Here is an 18,528-nt window from a genome sequence, read left to right on the forward strand (position 1 = left end):
TCGTTAAAAGCTAGCATCCTTAATTGAAACAATAACAAAGTGGTCACCCCACCTCTGTTTTTAAAGCTGAGGGATGGGCCTGGAGAAATGTAACCACTCAAAATCCGCTATGGATGCAAGGAATGACCATCCATGATATCAGACATACAGTTTTAACCAGGTTTTCAGGCTATATGCAGTGTTACATTTACTTTGTTTGGCCTCCCGAGTGGCACAGCAGTCTAAGGCACCGCATCGCAGTGCTTTAAGCATCACTACAGATCCGGGTTCGATACCAGGCTGTCATGCAGCCGGCTGTAACCGGGAGACCCATGAGGCGGCGCACAATTGGCCCAGCGTCATCTGGTTTAGGGGAGGGTTTGGCCAGCCATGATTTCCTTGTCCCTCTAGCAACTTGTGGCGGGCCGGGCGCCTGCAAGCTGACTTTGGTCGCCAGCTGGACGATGTTGTTTCCTCCGACACATTAGTGCGGCTGGCTTCTGGGTTAAGAGAGAAGTGCGGCTTGGCAGGGTCGTGTTTCGGAGGACGCAAGGCTGAACCTGAACTGAGAACATGAGGTATTTACAAGTTATATTCTTTAAGAATCAAACTGGGTATAGGCTATGTAAAACATTCAAACAGGTCAGGGTGTAAGCATTGCAAAGTGCAGGGCAGCTGCGGGTTATACTGAGGGTAGGAGTGAGAGTAGGCCCACGTGCCCCGGGAGTGAGAGTAGGCCCACGTGCCCCGGGAGTGAGAGTAGGCCCACGTGCCCCGGGAGTGAGAGTAGGCCCACGTGCCCCGGGAGTGAGAGTAGGCCCACGTGCCCCGGGAGTGAGAGTAGGCCCACGTGCCCCGGGAGTGAGAGTAGGCCCACGTGCCCCGGGAGTGAGAGTAGGCCCACGTGCCCCGGGAGTGAGAGTAGGCCCACGTACACCGGGAGTGAGAGTAGGCCCACGTACACCGGGAGTGAGAGTAGGCCCACGTATACCGGGAGTGAGAGTAGGCCTACGTGCCCCAGGAGTGAGAGTAGGCCTATGTACCCCAGGACTGAGAGTAGGCCTATGTACCCCAGGACTGAGAGTAGGCCTACGTGCCCCAGGAGTGAGAGTAGGCCTACGTACCCTCGCCCATTGGGATCAACGACCCCTGAGGGATCTGCTACGTACACAACCAACCAATAAATCACTTTAGCCAGATTCCTCTGATTATCTTTAGCAGTGCCAGTGTCTGGCTCAAAAGAACCCCAAAGAAAACAGGGCTGAGGGTCTTCGATAAACACAATGCTTGAAACAAGAGGGGCGGGCAAGGGGTTTGTGTGTGTGTGTGTGTGTGGACCACAGCTGATTGAGAGCTGAGAAACAAGATTCTACAACACTTCATTGCAGAATAAATATGATATGGGGTTGTGGTGTAACAGAACGTAGTTGATCCGTACGGATCACCCCCCCACGGTTCGACACGCATGTGATCCGTACGGATCACCCCCCCACGGTTCGACACGCATGTGAACCGCGGTTCGACACGCATGTGAACCGCGGTTCGACACGCATGTGAACCGCGGTTCGACACGCATGTGAACCACGGTTCGACACGCATGTGAACCACGGTTCGACACACGTGAACTACGGATCACCCCCCCCACGGTTCGACACGCATGTGAACCACGGATCACCCCCCCCACAGTTCGACACGCATGTGAACCACGGATCACCCCCCCACGGTTCGACACGCATGTGAACCACGGATCACCCCCCCACGGTTCGACACGCATGTGAACCACGGATCACCCCCCCCCACAGTTCGACACGCATGTGAACCACGGATCACCCCCCCCACGGTTCGACACGCATGTGAACCACGGATCACCCCCCCCACAGTTCGACACGCATGTGAACCACGGATCACCCCCCCACAGTTCGACACGCATGTGAACCACGGATCACCCCCCCACAGTTCGACACGCATGTGAACCACGGATCACCCCCCCCACAGTTCGACACGCATGTGAACCACGGATCACCCCCCCACAGTTCGACACGCATGTGAACCACGGATCACCCCCCCACGGTTCGACACGCATGTGAACCACGGATCACCCCCCCCACAGTTCGACACGCATGTGAACCACGGATCACCCCCCCACGGTTCGACACGCATGTGAACCACGGATCACCCCCCCACGGTTCGACACGCATGTGAACCACGGATCACCCCCCCACGGTTCGACACGCATGTGAACCACGGATCACCCCCCCACAGTTCGACACGCATGTGAACCACGGATCACCCCCCCCACAGTTCGACACGCATGTGAACCACGGATCACCCCCCCACAGTTCGACACGCATGTGAACCACGGATCACCCCCCCACGGTTCGACACGCATGTGAACCACGGATCACCCCCCCCACAGTTCGACACGCATGTGAACCACGGATCACCCCCCCACGGTTCGACACGCATGTGAACCACGGATCACCCCCCCACGGTTCGACACGCATGTGAACCACGGATCACCCCCCCACGGTTCGACACGCATGTGAACCACGGATCACCCCCCCACGGTTCGACACGCATGTGAACCACGGATCACCCCCCCCACGGTTCGACACGCATGTGAACCACGGTTCGACACGCATGTGAACCACGGATCACCCCCCCACGGTTCGACACGCATGTGAACCACGGATCACCCCCCCACGGTTCGACACGCATGTGAACCACGGATCACCCCCCCACGGTTCGACACGCATGTGAACCACGGATCAATTGCAAAGTTTAACCATCATAGTGTGAAATGCCGTTTAACTGTCGCTGTTACGTTTTAAAGTAATAGTTCCCTAAATCTCGATGCAGAGTTACAGTGAAAAGATAAAGACAAGACAGATGCTGTGTTTTACTCTGAAGGTTCATTTTGGTTATTTAAAAAGCAGTTGTGTGTACTGTTCACATGAACGGGGCATGTTGAATCCCAAAGAATCAATCCTGGATGTTCGCGTTGCAAAAAGCAAAGACGGGGGGGAAAAAAGCTCAGTGACAGCCATGTCTGGCGGAGGAGCTGAAGAACTGGAAAAGCCTCCCGCTTCATTTAAGTCTCATGTATGGGAGCATTTTGGCTTCCCTGTCAAATATGATGACAGAAGAAGGGTGGGGGACAGCACCACTACGGTGTGTCGGCATTGAGCCACAGAAAGCCGTATGATCATGGAAATACATGGAGCATGGCCACACATTTAAAGCGTCATCACCCTGGTGTGTCAGTGACGGGAGCCAACTCAGCCAAGAGACAACAACTTCTCACCGCGGCATCTAAGCCCTTTGCTGCAGAATCAGACCGGGCTGAAGCCATCACCAAATCTATTGGGATGTTTATCACTGCAGACATGACTCTGTACTCTGTTGTGGAAAACAAAGGGTTTAAACATATGGTGAAAGTGCATGAGCCACGCTACGAAATCCCCTCGCGCACCCACTTCAGTATGAAGATCGATCCAGATCTTTATGAACTGGAAAATATCAAAATTGTCGACGAATTATCCAAGGCATCCTCTGTTGCCCTCACCACAGACGGCTGGACCTCCAGGGTAACGGAAAGCTATGTGACTGTTCACTACACCACAGAGGAGTGGACCTCCAGGGTAACAGAAAGCTACGTGACTGTGACTGTTCACTACACCACAGGGGAGTGGGTCTCCAGGGTAACAGAAAGCTACGCGACTGTGACTGAACTACACCACAGGGGAGTGGACCTCCAGGGTAACAGAAAGCTACGTGACTGACTGTTCACTACACCACAGAGGAGTGGACCTCCATGGTAACAGAAAGCTACGTGACTGCTCACTACACCACAGAGGAGTGGACCTCCATGGTAACAGAAAGCTACGTGACTGACTTCACTACACCACAGAGGAGTGGACCTCTGGGTAACGGAAAGCTAGGGTAACAGAAAGCTACGTGACTGCTCACACCACAGAGGAGTGGACCTCCATGGTAACAGAAAGCTACGTGACTGACTGCTCACTACACCACAGGGGAGTGGGTCTCCAGGATAACAGAAAGCTACGTGACTGACTGCTCACTACACCACAGGGGAGTGGACCTCCAGGGTAACAGAAAGCTACGTGACTGAACTACACCACAGAGGAGTGGACCTCCATGGTAACAGAAAGCTACGTGACTGTGACTGAACTACACCAGAGGAGTGGACCTCCAGGGTAACAGAAAGCTACGTGACTGACTGTTCACTACACCACAGAGGAGTGGACCTCCATGGTAACAGAAAGCTACGTGACTGACTTCACTACACCACAGAGGAGTGGACCTCTGGGTAACGGAAAGCTAGGGTAACAGAAAGCTACGTGACTGCTCACACCACAGAGGAGTGGACCTCCATGGTAACAGAAAGCTATGTGACTGACTGCTCACTACACCACAGAGGAGTGGACCTCCAGGGTAACCGAAAGCTACGTGACTGACTGTTCACTACACCACAGAGGAGTGGGTCTCCAGGGTAACAGAAAGCTACGTGACTGACTGTTCACTACACCACAGAGGAGTGGACCTCCAGGGTAACAGAAAGCTACGTGACTGACTGTTCACTACACCACAGAGGAGTGGACCTCCAGGGTAACAGAAAGCTACGTGACTGACTGAACTACACCACAGAGTGGACCTCCAGGGTAACAGAACGCTACGTGACTGTGACTGAACTACACCACAGAGGAGTGGACCTCCAGGGTAACAGAAAGCTACGTGACTGACTGCTCACTACACCACAGAGGAGTGGACCTCCAGGGTAACAGAAAGCTATGTGACTGTTCACTACACCACAGAGGAGTGGACCTCCATGGTAACAGAAAGCTATGTGACTGACTGCTCACTACACCACAGAGGAGTGGACCTCCAGGGTAACAGAACGCTACGTGACTGTTCACTACACCACAGAGGAGTGGGAGATGCGAAGTCCGGGACTACAGACACGCCCACTCAGAGTCACACAGGAACAAATCTGCCACAGGTACTGCTAGGAGCAGTAGCAGAGTGGAAGCTAGAGAGGCCCAATAGCAATATCCCAACCACCACAGATAATGCCAAGAACCAAGTAAATGCAGTGAGAGGCTGGACTGGGGCCACAGATAGCTCGCTTTGCACTTGTGATCAATTTAGCATCCTAAAGGGGAATCTCAGTGAACCAGATGGACCGCCTCGGATCAGGAAGGTGGTTTTCCCTTTCTCCACCGGAGCACAACAGCCACTCATGTGCTTAAGACCAAGCAGGAAGTGTTACAGCTACTGACCCACAAGCTCATACACCATGCCACAACAAGATGGAACTCTGGAAAAAAACAAAGACATCGTCATCTTGTCTGATGATGACGTGAAAGCAGCAGAGGAGGTCCTCCAGGTGCTCAAACCCCTCAAAACGGTTACAACCCTATTGAGCACTGAAACTGCACCATCTGTGTCCATGATCCTACCTCTGAAAACAAGGATTCTACAATCCATAGCCCCAAGTGAGGAAGACAGCACCATCACTCGAGATGTCAAGGCTGACATTAGAGAGGACCTGAACCCCAGATACCCCCCTAATGTACAGGGCTACCTTCATAGATTTACTGCACTGGATCCAAGGTTCGAGTCCCCGTCTCACCTAGACCCCGTCTCACCTAGACCCCGTCTCACCTAGACCCCGTCTCACCTAGATCCTGCCCTACACCGGAGGACATAGTGATCTCACCCCTGAGATTGTGGCCACTGAAAAGGTAAAAATAAATGCGTGTGCGAGCAAGGAGGCCTACAAACCTGACTCAGTTCCACCAGCTCTGTCAGGAGGAATGGGCCAAAATTCAAACAACTTATTGTGGGAAGCTTGTGGAAGGCTACCCGAAACATTTGACCCAAGTTCAACAATTTAAAGGCAATGCTAACAAATACTAATTGAAAATGTAAACTTCTGACCCACTGGGAATGTGATGAAATAAATAAAAGCTGAAATAAATCACTCTCTCTACTATTATTCTGACATTTCACATTCTTAAAATAAAGTGGTGATACTAACTGACCTAAGACAGGGAATGTTTACTAGGATTAAATGTAAGGAATTGTGAAAAACGAAGTTCAAATGTATTTGTCGGAAGTTTACATACACCTTAGTCTTCAACTGTGTGTGTGTGATGTGTATGTATGTATATATACATACATACATACATACATACATACATACATACACACACACACAGTAACAGTCTAAAGTGGAGTTAATTTGTGGAATATCTTTCCTTCTTAATGCGTTTGAGTCAGTTGTGTTGTGACAAGGTAGGGGTGGTATACAGAAGATAGCCCTATTTGGTAAAAGACCAAGTCCATATTATGGCAAGAACAGCTCAAATAAGCAAAGAGAAACAGTCCATCAATACTTTAAAACATGAGGGTCAGTCAATGCGGAAAATTTTAAGAACTTTGAAAGTTTCTTCAATTGCAGTCACAAAAACCATCTAGCGCTATGATGAAACTGGTTCTCATGAGGACCGCCACAGGAATAGAAGACCCAGAGTTACTTCTGATGCAGAGGATAAGTTCATTAGAGTTAACTGTACCTCAGATTGCAGCACAAATAAATGCTTCAGAGTTCAAGTAACAGACACATTTCAACATCAAATATTCAGAGGAGACTGTGTGAAACAGGCCTTCATGGTCAAATTTCTGCAAAGAAACCACTACTAAAGGACACCAATAAGAAGAGACTGCTTGGGTCAAGAAACACGAGCAATGGACATTAGACCGGAAGAAATTTGTCCTTTGGTCTGATGAGTCCAAATTTGAGATTTTTGGTTCCAACCGCCATGTCTTCTTTGTGAGACACAGAGTAGGTGAACGAATGATCTCCACATGTGTGGTTCACACCATGAAGCATGGAGGAGGTGGTGTGATGGTGCTTTGCTGGTGATACTGATTTATTTAGAATTCAAGGCACACAATCGCTGCAGAATGCTGGTTACGCCATCCCATCTGGTTTGCGCTTAGTGGGACTAGCATTTGTTTTCAACAGGACAATGACCCAACACACCTCCAGGCTGTGTAAAGGCTATTTGACCAAGAAGGAGAGTGATGGAGTGCTGCATCAGATGACCTGGCCTCAACAATCACCCGATCTCAACCCAATTGAGATGGTTTGGGATTCATTTTTCTTATTTAACCTTTATTTAACTGGGCAAGTCAGTTAAGAACAAATTATTATTTACAATGACAGCCTAGGAACAGTGGGTTAACTGCCTTGTTCAGGGGCAGAACGACAGATTTTTACCTTGTCAGCTCGAGGATTCAATCTAGCAACATTTTGGTTACTGGCTCAACGCTCTAACCACGAGGCTACCTGCCGCCCCATGAGTTGGACCGCAGATTGAAGGAAAAGCAGTCAACAAGTGCTCAGTATATTTGGGAACTCCTTCAAGACTGTTGGAAAAGTATCCCAGGTGAAGCTGGTTGAGAGAATGACAAGAGTGTGCAAAGCTGTCATCAAGGCAAAGGGTGGCTATTTTAAAGAATCTCAAATATATGTTGCTTTGTTAAACACTTTTTTGGTTACTACATGATTCCATGTGTTATTTCATAGTTTTAACGTCTTCACTATTGTTCTACAATGTAGAAAAAAGTACAAATTAAGAAAGACCCTTGACTGAGTAGTTGTGTCCAAACTTTTGACTGGTACTGTATATGCAGAAATTATAAAAAATTTATAATAGAAATTGCCAATGAACAATCAACAAAATAAAAGTTACAGGGAGAATTTAAAATAATAATACTAATTAGCTGTATTGATTGTTTGAGCAAAAGAACACAGCATTCGCCATAGAAAGATGCATAAGATTGGCATTAAAACTGCTAAATTATCTGAGCTCCATGGCAGAATATGTAGAATTGCAGGAAATTGACTTAAAAATACAAAACATTTCTCTACACCTCCAAGATGGGGGAGCTCTAAAATTCAGGTGCATGATAGGGCCTCCCGGGTGGCGCAGTGGTCTAGGGCACTGCATCGCAGTGCTAGCTGCACCACCAGAGTCTCTGGGTTCGCGCCCAGGCTGGGCTGGGTTCGCGCCCAGGCTGGGCTGGGTTCGCGCCCAGGCTGGGCTGGGTTCGCGCCCAGGCTGGGCTGGGTTCGCGCCCAGGCTGGGCTGGGTTCGCGCCCAGGCTGGGCTGGGTTCGCGCCCAGGCTGGGCTGGGTTCGCGCCCAGGCTGGGCTGGGTTCGCGCCCAGGCTGGGCTGGGTTCGCGCCCAGGCTGGGCTGGGTTCGCGCCCAGGCTGGGCTGGGTTCGCGCCCAGGCTCTGTCGCAGCCGGCCGCAACCGGGAGGTCCGTGGGGCGACGCACAATTGGCATAGCGTCGTCCGGGTTAGGGAGGGTTTGGCCGGTAGGGATATCCTTGTCTCAGTATATAAAATGTATGCACTCTACTGTAAGTCGCTCTGGATAAGAGCGTCTGCTAAATGACTAAAATGTAAATGTAAATGATAGGCCGACCGCATCTATTGCCACACCCACCGCCTAAGCCCCTTTCTGATACATAAAAAACCCTGATCTAAATCCCATGTTCTAAATTCTTGAGTGTGCCAGTTTTCATTTCCTTCCACCACTAATTTCCACCTAATACCTCAGTGGTGTTTAATGTAGGCAAGTTCTCACAGTATCAGTCAAGCACAATTTGGCAGTTTGCCTTCCCTTTGACTCCCATGTGTAGGCCTACACTAGCCTGTTGTAGGGAGAGGAGCTAAAGTAGGTCCAATTATGCCCTACCAGCATAATTGAAGGTAGAGAGGGATTATAGGCTACAGTTTCTACAGAATGGTTCCATTGTGGTGACTATAAGAGGAGCAATGAGTCATTGTATTTCTATCACCTAACCACAACCTTGTGTGTCAAATAAAAATTTATTTTTTTGCATGGATCACAAACTATTATCCCATAATGTAGGCTTACTGTATGGTTACAAGATTGGCCATCATCATCCTTGGAACAGGTGGAATCACAGAATCCCCACCATCATTCTGAATTTTCAGTTTGTTGATATTGAAAACGGATTGCATCATCCATTAGTTGCAAGCAGAAAATTCCATGACACCCGACTATTGTTGAGATACAACAATAGCTAGATTTGATCATACTGCTGTCCCTATGCTATAGCACCATGTAAGATGTATTTAGCCACATGTACCATGCATGTAAATTGGTGTTCAGATTAAAGAGCCACCTGTCAAAATAGCTAGCAGAATGTAATGGGCTAATGTGACGCTCCAATAGCCATTACTGGAAAGGCATTTCTACTTTTTGGCGCAGAACAGAGAATTTAACCAGCCTTAACTTGGCGAGACTATCTTTGTTCTCGATTTGGCCAAACATGTATCTTCTAAAATGTCTGTGTCCAGTTGCAGGTGGTTGGTTTGAATTTAGAAAATGTACCGTTATTAAAATGTTTTGCTCCATGAAGTAATCCAACAATGTGTAATCCACCATGTTGTCTAATTCAAATCTTCTCTCATTGATTGAGACAGGTGGGTCCACCCCAAAGTGCTACACACAGGTCTCGATCATTGAGAGAAGATTTGAATTAGACAAGATGGTGGTGTACACATTGTTGGATTACTTTATGGCGCAAAACAATTATTTTAACAAAGGAGTATTTTATCAATTCAAATGAACCACCTGCAACTGGACACATACATTTTATATTATACATGTTTGTCCGAATCGAGAATGAAGACAGTAGTATCTCCAAATTAAATGATCTGTACTACACCAAACAGTATCTATCCTGTAACGGCTAATGGAGCATCACATTAGCCTGTTATAATATGTTAGCTAGATACCATGGTGTACACATTGGAGAGCTAGCTAGCTAGTCTACAACAGATACACAGGAATAAGTAGCTTACTAGTAGGGACGCCAAATTGCAGGTGTTCCCAGCAACTGAACAGCTTGCTCTAGTACTGGTTTACTTTTTGTACGCTTTCAGCATTCAGTGAGTCATTTCCTTGACAGCACGAATTCAGATGAGGAATATATGATTTCAAATAACACTGGGTCATCCAATATGCTTTTCCCTTCCACTCCCAAAACATGAACAATGCTATATTCTTCAGGCATATATCCTAGAACCAACGTTGGATAAGCTTTCATCAAGGTAGAACGAACCGCAATCTTACCAATATCGACCCGTTCAGCTGATGATATCCCAATGCAATCCTCCACCAATGCGGAAAATGGTTGTTTCACCTGTGCAAAGGAACCTCCGCCAGCGTGCAGTGATTTCTCCGCAGAATTAAAACCGGTACCGACGCCTGCCGTTTTCACGGGCGATGTTTTTTGAAGATTTTAAGTTAGAAACCATGAACGTAACCTTCTTACTACTACTAGCTACACACTATCCGAATTGAATAAGGACAAATCCGTCGGTGTCAGGCGGGAGAGGGGTTGACATAAGAACACTCCCACTGGAAATCTCTAGGAAAAATATCGTACGCTCAAACAGCGCCCCCTCGTGCTACATTGTAGTAGTCAATAGCAGCTCCACTCCTGACAAATTTACAGGCACTGTAGTTCCCGATGCATTACATCAAAGACAGTACAGTATGAAAACTGTTTATCCAGTCCCCGTTCACACTTGTAGGCGTTTTCCAGAGCGAAATTGGCTAGCTTAGGCCATGCGTAGAACCACGTCATCGGGTCTAACAAGTCGTCTATCGACGAACTGCGCATGTGCATGTCGTCAAATTCAAAGGCACTCCTTGGATATAAAGTTGTTTTTTGACGAAAATGAAAACGTCTCAGTTTGTCACTCTCAGTTTGTCACTCACTCTGGAGTAATAATATATTTATCTGCTTACGACATTGGCTTGAATCTAGGTTGTGTCTTTAGATTTCGAGAAAATAAACAACTAAAGAATACTTTTGCACTTCTCTCATTGACTTCTCAAACCCCAAACGCCGTCCTGGTCTGTTTGGTCTATTTTGCAAGCGTTCCCAGAAATCACGCGATGTTGTGCCTCTTGGTTTAGAAACTCTGATTACGTTCTCTGTGTTTTCTTCTTCTTCGAGGTTTAATGGTAGACTACAACCTACTGGTGTGTTGCTGCCACCTACTGTACTGGGTAGTGAAATAAAAATATTCCACTCCTTAGGTCACAGTTCAAATCACATCCCTACACAGGCTCAGGAACCTGTGAGGATAGAGTATTATTCGACATAATTCCTTGTAATACCTCTGCTGTAAAACCCCCCCCCCAAAACATACAGACGCACTCACACCGATGCCTATTTTCTCAGATTTCTCTGTTTGCGCTGTACAGTTGATAATCAATGCAGTAAACGCTACAAAGTCCACCTTCTTTAACACGCAACATGTCAGGATCCCTCTGTCGACAAAGAATAATCACTGGTGTCTCCTTGTACTACAATTATGTCTTCAACGTCACTCCGTTCTTCCACTCTTCTCACCCCGCCTCCGGAGAGCAGGCATTCTGGACAGCCCTTAATCTCGTCTCCTTCACCCTAACAGGGCACTTCAGTAATGTTCGCCGCCACAATTGTAACATTTAGGCTCAACCGGCATAGGATACTCCTCCCGTTTACATACACTTGACACATGACCAAATAATTTACATTTATCACACTGCATGGGTTTAGGCATGAAGGCTCTTGCAGGGTATTTGACACAACCCAAATACTACGTGAGAAGGGAGAAACTCTTCTTCAAAAACCAACAGAATGGATAGAGTGGGTTTCCTCACTCCATACGGGTCAGTCGGTGTGCACCAACCACTTGATCCAATTCTTAATGTATTTCCCTTGTATTTGCTTGTAGCACATAACATTACCCCTTTGATAGGCACACTGCTTTGAAGATCCAAACACAACACATTCCAATCCGACATCTTCCTGAGGCGCAGAGCACGCTCCCTTCTGTTCCACGGATGCACAGAAAACCAAAATAAGACCACTTCTCATTACTCTCACCGACGCCACCTCATCTTAACCACAATTTTCATAGACTTCAAAACCGATCTCCCAGGTAACTCCACTGATCCAAAACCATCACTGCGAATGAATCAGAACAAGGATCGGATCTACTAGATTCCACTGCCACTTGACTTGTCTTGTTTATTTTGTAATCTAATTCCTCTCACTCTCATCTCCACTCCAAGTGTCATCTGCTTCAAACAGAACATTCACTTCCGCCATCTTCCCACCCTCCACCCGCTTCTGTGTGTTTTAGTAGCCTTTCTCCATTTTAAGTGTAATAATGAAAAAGCATCTATTTTTGGGTTATTTTATAGCCCTTGTAGAACTGTAGATCTAGGCTTATTCTGTGTCTGGGAAACAGCCATTTGGGTACAGTATTGGCACATACATTAACCAAACAAAGCTGGGGGGGGGGGGTCCACTTGAACGCTCCTCCACCTGTGGTACATTCGTCTATCATCTCTGAGCTCCAACTTCTCCCACATTCTGAACTTTGACGTCACATACAAAGGGAATTACCTTGATAACAGCATTTTCGGGCAGTTAAATGCCACAAAAAAACATGATAAAATACAATCTATTAATTTGTTTACGAGGATGATATCTGTACTTTTATTTTATGGTTGTTGCTGCTTGTTTGCAATGAACTAATCGGCGTTATCAACGAGTTCAAAGCATGTGAACGCACACAACTCGTTTCTTCCAGTTTACAAGTATTTTCTGAGTTTCCCCACTTGTTATGCAAGCAGCATAACCTGTGGGCACTGGCGTCGTCTACTGATTGAGAGGATCACAGACGTGTACAGACGTTAACATGCTTGAATAATGCAAAAACGGCAAAACAATGTCCATTCGTTTGATGATGTAAACTAGCGCTGTTGGTTAAAAGCTTAGTCTGCATATCCAGCATACATATTGGTAACTGAAACTATTCATGCCACATCAAAAGATAAATCATTTTCAGGCCCGTAAAAAATGTTCGTCAAAATATCACGGTGTAATTTGCACCTTGTTTGCAAACCATAACACAAAATATAGCTGACTTCAAAGCTGCTAGTCATCCAAATCTTGATTCGTCACGTCTCTCCCAGTCAAGATCATCTTTGCTTGATCCCCGAACCCGAGTTCCTTTTTCATGGCACGGTGTCCCGGGTGAGTGGAGAATTCACTGAACGACCAATGGAATTATCTAAAATGGTTTTAGCGCGCGCACTTTTATAAAATTAGATATTTCTTCTTCTATACAATGTTGATCAGTACAATAAAACGTGGAAGGGAAACCATGAAATCAGCCAAAACAAGCTCAATAACTCAATGCATGCACACACTTCTATTGAATATGCATTCACCTGTATTGTAAATAGGCCTAGGCTACATTTTGATTTACCCAGATTATCAAAAGACTAGAGATTTACCACTGAAATTATTGTTATGTAGTTAGATTGCTTAAAAAAAAGTCACATTGTTTGTATAAGTGTAGTTGATAAAAAATGTAACAATTCAAATGTAATGATACTGAACTCAAAAGATTTGTCTGGATCAAGTGCCATTCTGTGACTATGGCTAATACACCTTCTGTTTTTCCCTTGGTATCTTTTTGGTATCGAGTATTACGATACTAAATCTGGTACTGTTCTCAAAGTCATACAACACAACTCAGTTATGGCTTAACAGTCATTCATTCAACAAGAAATCAACATAATTAGCAGCAAATAAAATAATTTCTATTTACAATGAATATCACGTTTGACCTTTCAAAGCCAAATCTACAGCTACCACATTTGTATGACAAACTCTTAACACCCCCCCTCCCCACACACACACACACACCATAAAATGACATACTGTATGCTCTGTAATTGATGTCTGTAATTACACTTAAAATCTTCCAGAGGAGTGAGAAATAAAGTCTTCAGCAGTTATTGTTGGTCATTCACATCGTGTAATAGGTGCATCTTTACAACTTTGTTTTGGTGCATTGTTGGAAGAAGACCTTTTTCTAGGTGTATCGCAGTACGGTACGTTTTCCAGAAGAAGGCTCTCTCTAGGACGGAGTTCTGTGAAATGAAAAGACACAGGAAACACTGGAGGCTAAATGTGAAAAACAAACCTCTGTGGGCATAGCCGAAACCCCTATTCATATCGTTCTTATATATGACTGCTGTAATTGTTGTGTTTCTCATTACCCAACGTGCCAAAAAAATATATCTTTTTTTTTTCTCTCCCTTTCTTGATGTATTAAGACTTGATTGTTGAAAAAGAAAATAACTTACGAATCCTATCTTCAGCTACATGCTCGGCTTGTACGACATCTTGACGAAGAAACACTTCCACACCAGCGGCCATTTTAATCATCTGGAAAAATACAGTATAAACATAAACAATCTTTCTATTGTGCTCAGTCTCTAGACACATCAATCAATCAAATGTATTTATAAAGCCCTGTTTTTACATCAGCCGATGTCACAAAGTGCTATACAGAAACCTAGCCTAAAATCCCAAACAGTAAGCAATGCAGATGTAGAAGCACGGTGGTAAGGTAAAACTGTTAAACAAGTATGTGTTTAACATTACCACATACCAGTTATCAATATGTATGCTGGATATGTAGACTAAGCTTTGAACCAAGAGTGCTAGCTCATATCATCGATAAGACTCACCTTTCCTGATGAATGAATGCAAAGCCTACTATACCTGATTGATGTTTTCCTCCGAAGTCTCATTTTTGTTTTTCCTGAATTCCTCATTTATCTTTTGTCTTGCAGCTTAGGGGGTTGAAAATAAAAAATGTAAATAAAAAGCTAGTCAGGTTAAACAGCGGTTACAGTCACTGCTACTACACATATCGTATAGTCAGAGCCTCCAGGATTTCAGATGGATTTTTTTGTGTGATATTTTCTGTGTAAAATGCAAGATTTTGCTGCAGCTATTTTGACATTTTGCATAATATGCAACGATTTTGTTAAATTTGTCACAAATGCACTGACAGAGTTTATTGACATGTGGTTTGATTGAACCATATTATGCAGCAGTTAACACAAACCGGTGCGCCTGGCACCTACTACCATACCCCGTTCAAAGGCACTTAAATATTTTGTCTTGCCCATTCACCCTCTGAATGGCACACACACTCTCAATTGTCTCGAGGCTTTAAAAAAAATCCTTCTTTAACCTGTATCATCCCCTTCATGTACAATGATTGAAGTGGATTTAACAAGTGGCATCAATAAGGGATCATAGCTTTCACCTGGATTCACCTGGTCAGTATGTCATGGAAAGAGCAGGTGTTCTTAATGTTTTGTATACGCAAGTGTATGTTTAACACTACCATATATCTAGCACTACACAACTGATTCCACTTATTAAAAATAATCAACTGTCTACTATCTAACTACTCATTTGATAATAGCCAACTACCTGTCAATGCTCTGGTATCTTCTTTGAACAACTCCACTCTTGTTCTGTGCAGTGCTTTGAACACTCTGAGGACCTATGTAAAGAAACGTCGAAATAACCTTTAACATACAACAATCTCTATTACACTACAATAACACTACAAGCAAGTATTCATTACCTTCTTGATGGCCAAGCCTAGGACTAGGTAAGTTAGCTAATATAGCCAGCTAGGCTAGTTTACTAGCTTGTTAGCTAGTTCAAATGCTAAAACATGTGAGCTGGTTTATCTTATACGGCTATCCAGATTAGCAAAAATTACTATTTTTATATTGTTTTCAGTCGTATAGAAAATCAAATGCTTATGAAGCAATATATAATATAAAAACATGCCAAAATCTGAACGTTTTCACAATCACCTTCAAACGAGAAGCCATCTTGACTTTACAATTGAACCGACTCGACTGTAAGCAATACGCAATACAGGCACGATGCAGCATCAGAGAGCGTATGGAATCATGAAGAATGTTAGAGGCCTCTAGTGGCCAAAAGGCCGTACTTGCATGGGCAGCGCCATTGAGGGCTTCCATCATTTTCATGCGGTCAACTGGGTGGGAGTTCCAACTTCATTGACCGATCCTTCCCGTTGACCCTGTTGGAGCAGTAGCGGTGCGTGGGTAAAATCACTGGGGAAGCCAAGCCAGAGTAAAAACGTCATATTACAACCTATGTTGTGATAATTGTGTTGTTTGCTCTATAACCCATTCGTTCATACACCACCGTGACATACAATAAGGCTGTGACAACAAAAATACAACAGTCACACAGTGGCTGAATAAATTCAACTACACATACGTTTGTTTCATTGCAAACCCACAGAGCAACATCTGACTGGTGAAGTCCACAAAGCAAATATTGTATGTAACAAACAGTTATATGGCCAGCAGCATGGTCAAGCAAGTTAATGTTTGACAGTTTACTAAACAACTACCGATTTAGAACCACAGAGTTACTGCAAGTCAGTACAAAGACAACAGGAGCACCGTTATTCCAGCACCATTTCAACTTAAACATTTAAACATCATCAAATCAACAAGACTATATATGCTTAGTTTAATACACTGAAAACAAACTTAAAAGGATCAGAACCTTTTTTTCAAATTTTGGCTAAAATTACATACCCAAATTTAACTGGAAGGTTGCTGGATCGAATCCCTGAGCTGATAAGGTAAAAATCTGTAGTCCTGCCCCTGAGCAGGGCAGTTAACACACTGTTCTCCAGATGCCAAAGATGTGGATGTCGATTAAGGCAGCCCCCCGCACCTCTCTGATTCAGAGGGGTTGGGTTAAATGCTGAAGACACATTTCAGTTGAATACATGTAACGGATGTGAAATGGCTAGCTAGTTAGCGGGTACGCGCTACTAGCGTTTCAATCAGTTACGTCACTTGCTCTGAAACCTAGAAGTAGTGTTGCACCTTGCTCTGCAAGGGCCGTGGCCTTTGTGGAGCGATGGGTAACGATGCTTCGTGGGCGACCGTTGTTGATGTGTGCAGAGGGTCCCTGGTTTGCGCCCGAGGTCGGGGCGAGGGGACGTACTAAAGTTATACTGTTACATACATTGTTGGACAACTGACTAGGTATCCCCCTTTCCCTAACTGCCTGTAGCTCAGGACCTGAAGCAAAGATATGTATATTATTGATACCATTTGAAATCAAACACTTTGAAGTTTGTGGAAATGTGAAATTATTGTAGGAGAATATAACACATTAGATCAAGTAAAAGATAATAAAAAGAAAAAACAGCATCTTTGAAACGCAAGAGAAAGGCTAAAATATGACTTAGGAATCTAGGTACAATTTAGATGTTGGCCACTAGATGGAAGCAGTGTATGTCCAACGTTTTAGACTGATCCAATAAACCATTGTATTTCTGTTCAAAATGTTGTATCAAGACTGCCCAAATGTGCCTAATTGGTTTATTAATACATTCTCAAGTTCGTAACTGTGCACTCTCCTCAAACAATAGCATGGTATTCTTTCACTGTAATAGCTACTGTAAATTGGACAGTGCAGTTAGATTAACAAGAATTTAAGCTTTCTGCCCATATGAGATATGTCTATGTTCTGGGAAATTTTCCTGTTACTTAAAACGTCATGCTAATCACATTAGCGCACGTTAGCTCAACCGTCCCGTGGGGGGGGGGGGGGGGGGGGCACCGATCCCGTAGAGGCTAACTTCTTCACATGGGCAACAATGAACCAGCTAAGTTAGTTAGCTAGCTAGTTAACGTGAGCGTACTAGACTACATCTAGGCTACATATTGAACTGCAATCGTCTCAGGCCAGTGGCAGAATATATTAATTTATGATTAGATCAAAATCGCTGTCATAATCATTGGCCTGTACAGAGAATTAAGTCAAAACCACAAGTCCAAATCCACATCTCCATCCATCTCCGTCTCCATCCAAAGCTTAGGAAAGGGCCAATTTAGCAAGATACCTACTGCAGGACAGGACAAGCAGACCAGAAACACACACGTTTATCTGAAAATTATGTTTTGCTTAGGATGTGATTTTATCAAGGGATGCTTGTTGGCATCAATCAATCAATCAATCAAATGCTACTGCGGCAACATGTCATATTTTTTTGTTCCAGACAGCTTCAGATACATGGGCTACACATACTGAGACAGAGGAATGCTGTTTCACTCTCTCTGATGATTTCTCCACTGAGATTCAGCCAGTTGCGAATTGACTGAAAATTCTGAAAACGAAAGATTAATTATTTAATAATTTGAAAAAATGTATTGGTCAAATATTTGGGGAAGCCTGGCTTCCCTTGGCATCCATTAATACACGCCACTGTGTTGGAGTCATGTCCAACCGGGTCATCACGAGGGATCAACCAATCGTGAAGAAGAGAATGTACTACTTCAAAATGTCCATGCTGTCACAGACTCTATAATGGCACAGATACAAAGAAGAGTCCTCTAATATTGAAGGAATGTGTCTTGTGTGGATCTGCGTAACAGGGCGCCTATAAAGGGGGTTATCTCTGGAGTGGAATGGCGCTAGAAATGAGTGCAGAGGATTTAATTGAAGAAGTAGATGCAGTGGTTGGTGCACGCCGATTGA

The 18,528-nt window shown here is 44.9% G+C and overlaps 2 protein-coding genes across 2 annotated transcripts in view; both read right to left on the reverse strand.

The window, feature by feature from the left end:
* cdc42se2 (CDC42 small effector 2) overlaps positions 1-10,684 on the reverse strand; it is a 171,864-nt gene extending 161,180 nt beyond the window's left edge. The window contains exon 1 of the mRNA XM_055875542.1: positions 10,182-10,684. The gene's annotated coding sequence lies outside the window, so the exon portion shown is untranslated. The remainder of the gene's footprint in view (positions 1-10,181) is intronic.
* A 1,893-nt stretch (positions 10,685-12,577) lies between these two features.
* lyrm7 (LYR motif containing 7) lies at positions 12,578-15,917 on the reverse strand. Its single transcript, XM_055875543.1, has 5 exons — positions 15,810-15,917; positions 15,415-15,487; positions 14,692-14,762; positions 14,271-14,352; positions 12,578-14,054 (listed from the first exon to the last, which is right to left on the reverse strand). The coding sequence occupies exons 1-5, from the start codon at positions 15,888-15,890 to the stop codon at positions 13,927-13,929; spliced, it is 435 nt and encodes a 144-aa protein (XP_055731518.1). The 5' UTR covers positions 15,891-15,917; the 3' UTR covers positions 12,578-13,926.
* Positions 15,918-18,528: the final 2,611 nt, after the last annotated feature.

Source organism: Salvelinus fontinalis, chromosome 21 (assembly GCF_029448725.1).
Source record: "Salvelinus fontinalis isolate EN_2023a chromosome 21, ASM2944872v1, whole genome shotgun sequence".
Lineage (NCBI taxonomy): Eukaryota > Metazoa > Chordata > Actinopteri > Salmoniformes > Salmonidae > Salvelinus > Salvelinus fontinalis.

Coding starts and splice junctions, on each gene's coding strand:
- lyrm7 (XM_055875543.1), bottom strand. CDS start 15,890: ATGCTGCATCGTGCCTGTATTGCGTATTGCTTACAGTCGAGTCGGTTC. Junction 15,488..15,809: donor AGATGGCTTCTCGTTTGAAG/GTGATTGTGAAA, acceptor TTCTTTACATAG/GTCCTCAGAGTGTTCAAAGC. Junction 14,763..15,414: donor AGATACCAGAGCATTGACAG/GTAGTTGGCTAT, acceptor CAACCCCCTAAG/CTGCAAGACAAAAGATAAAT.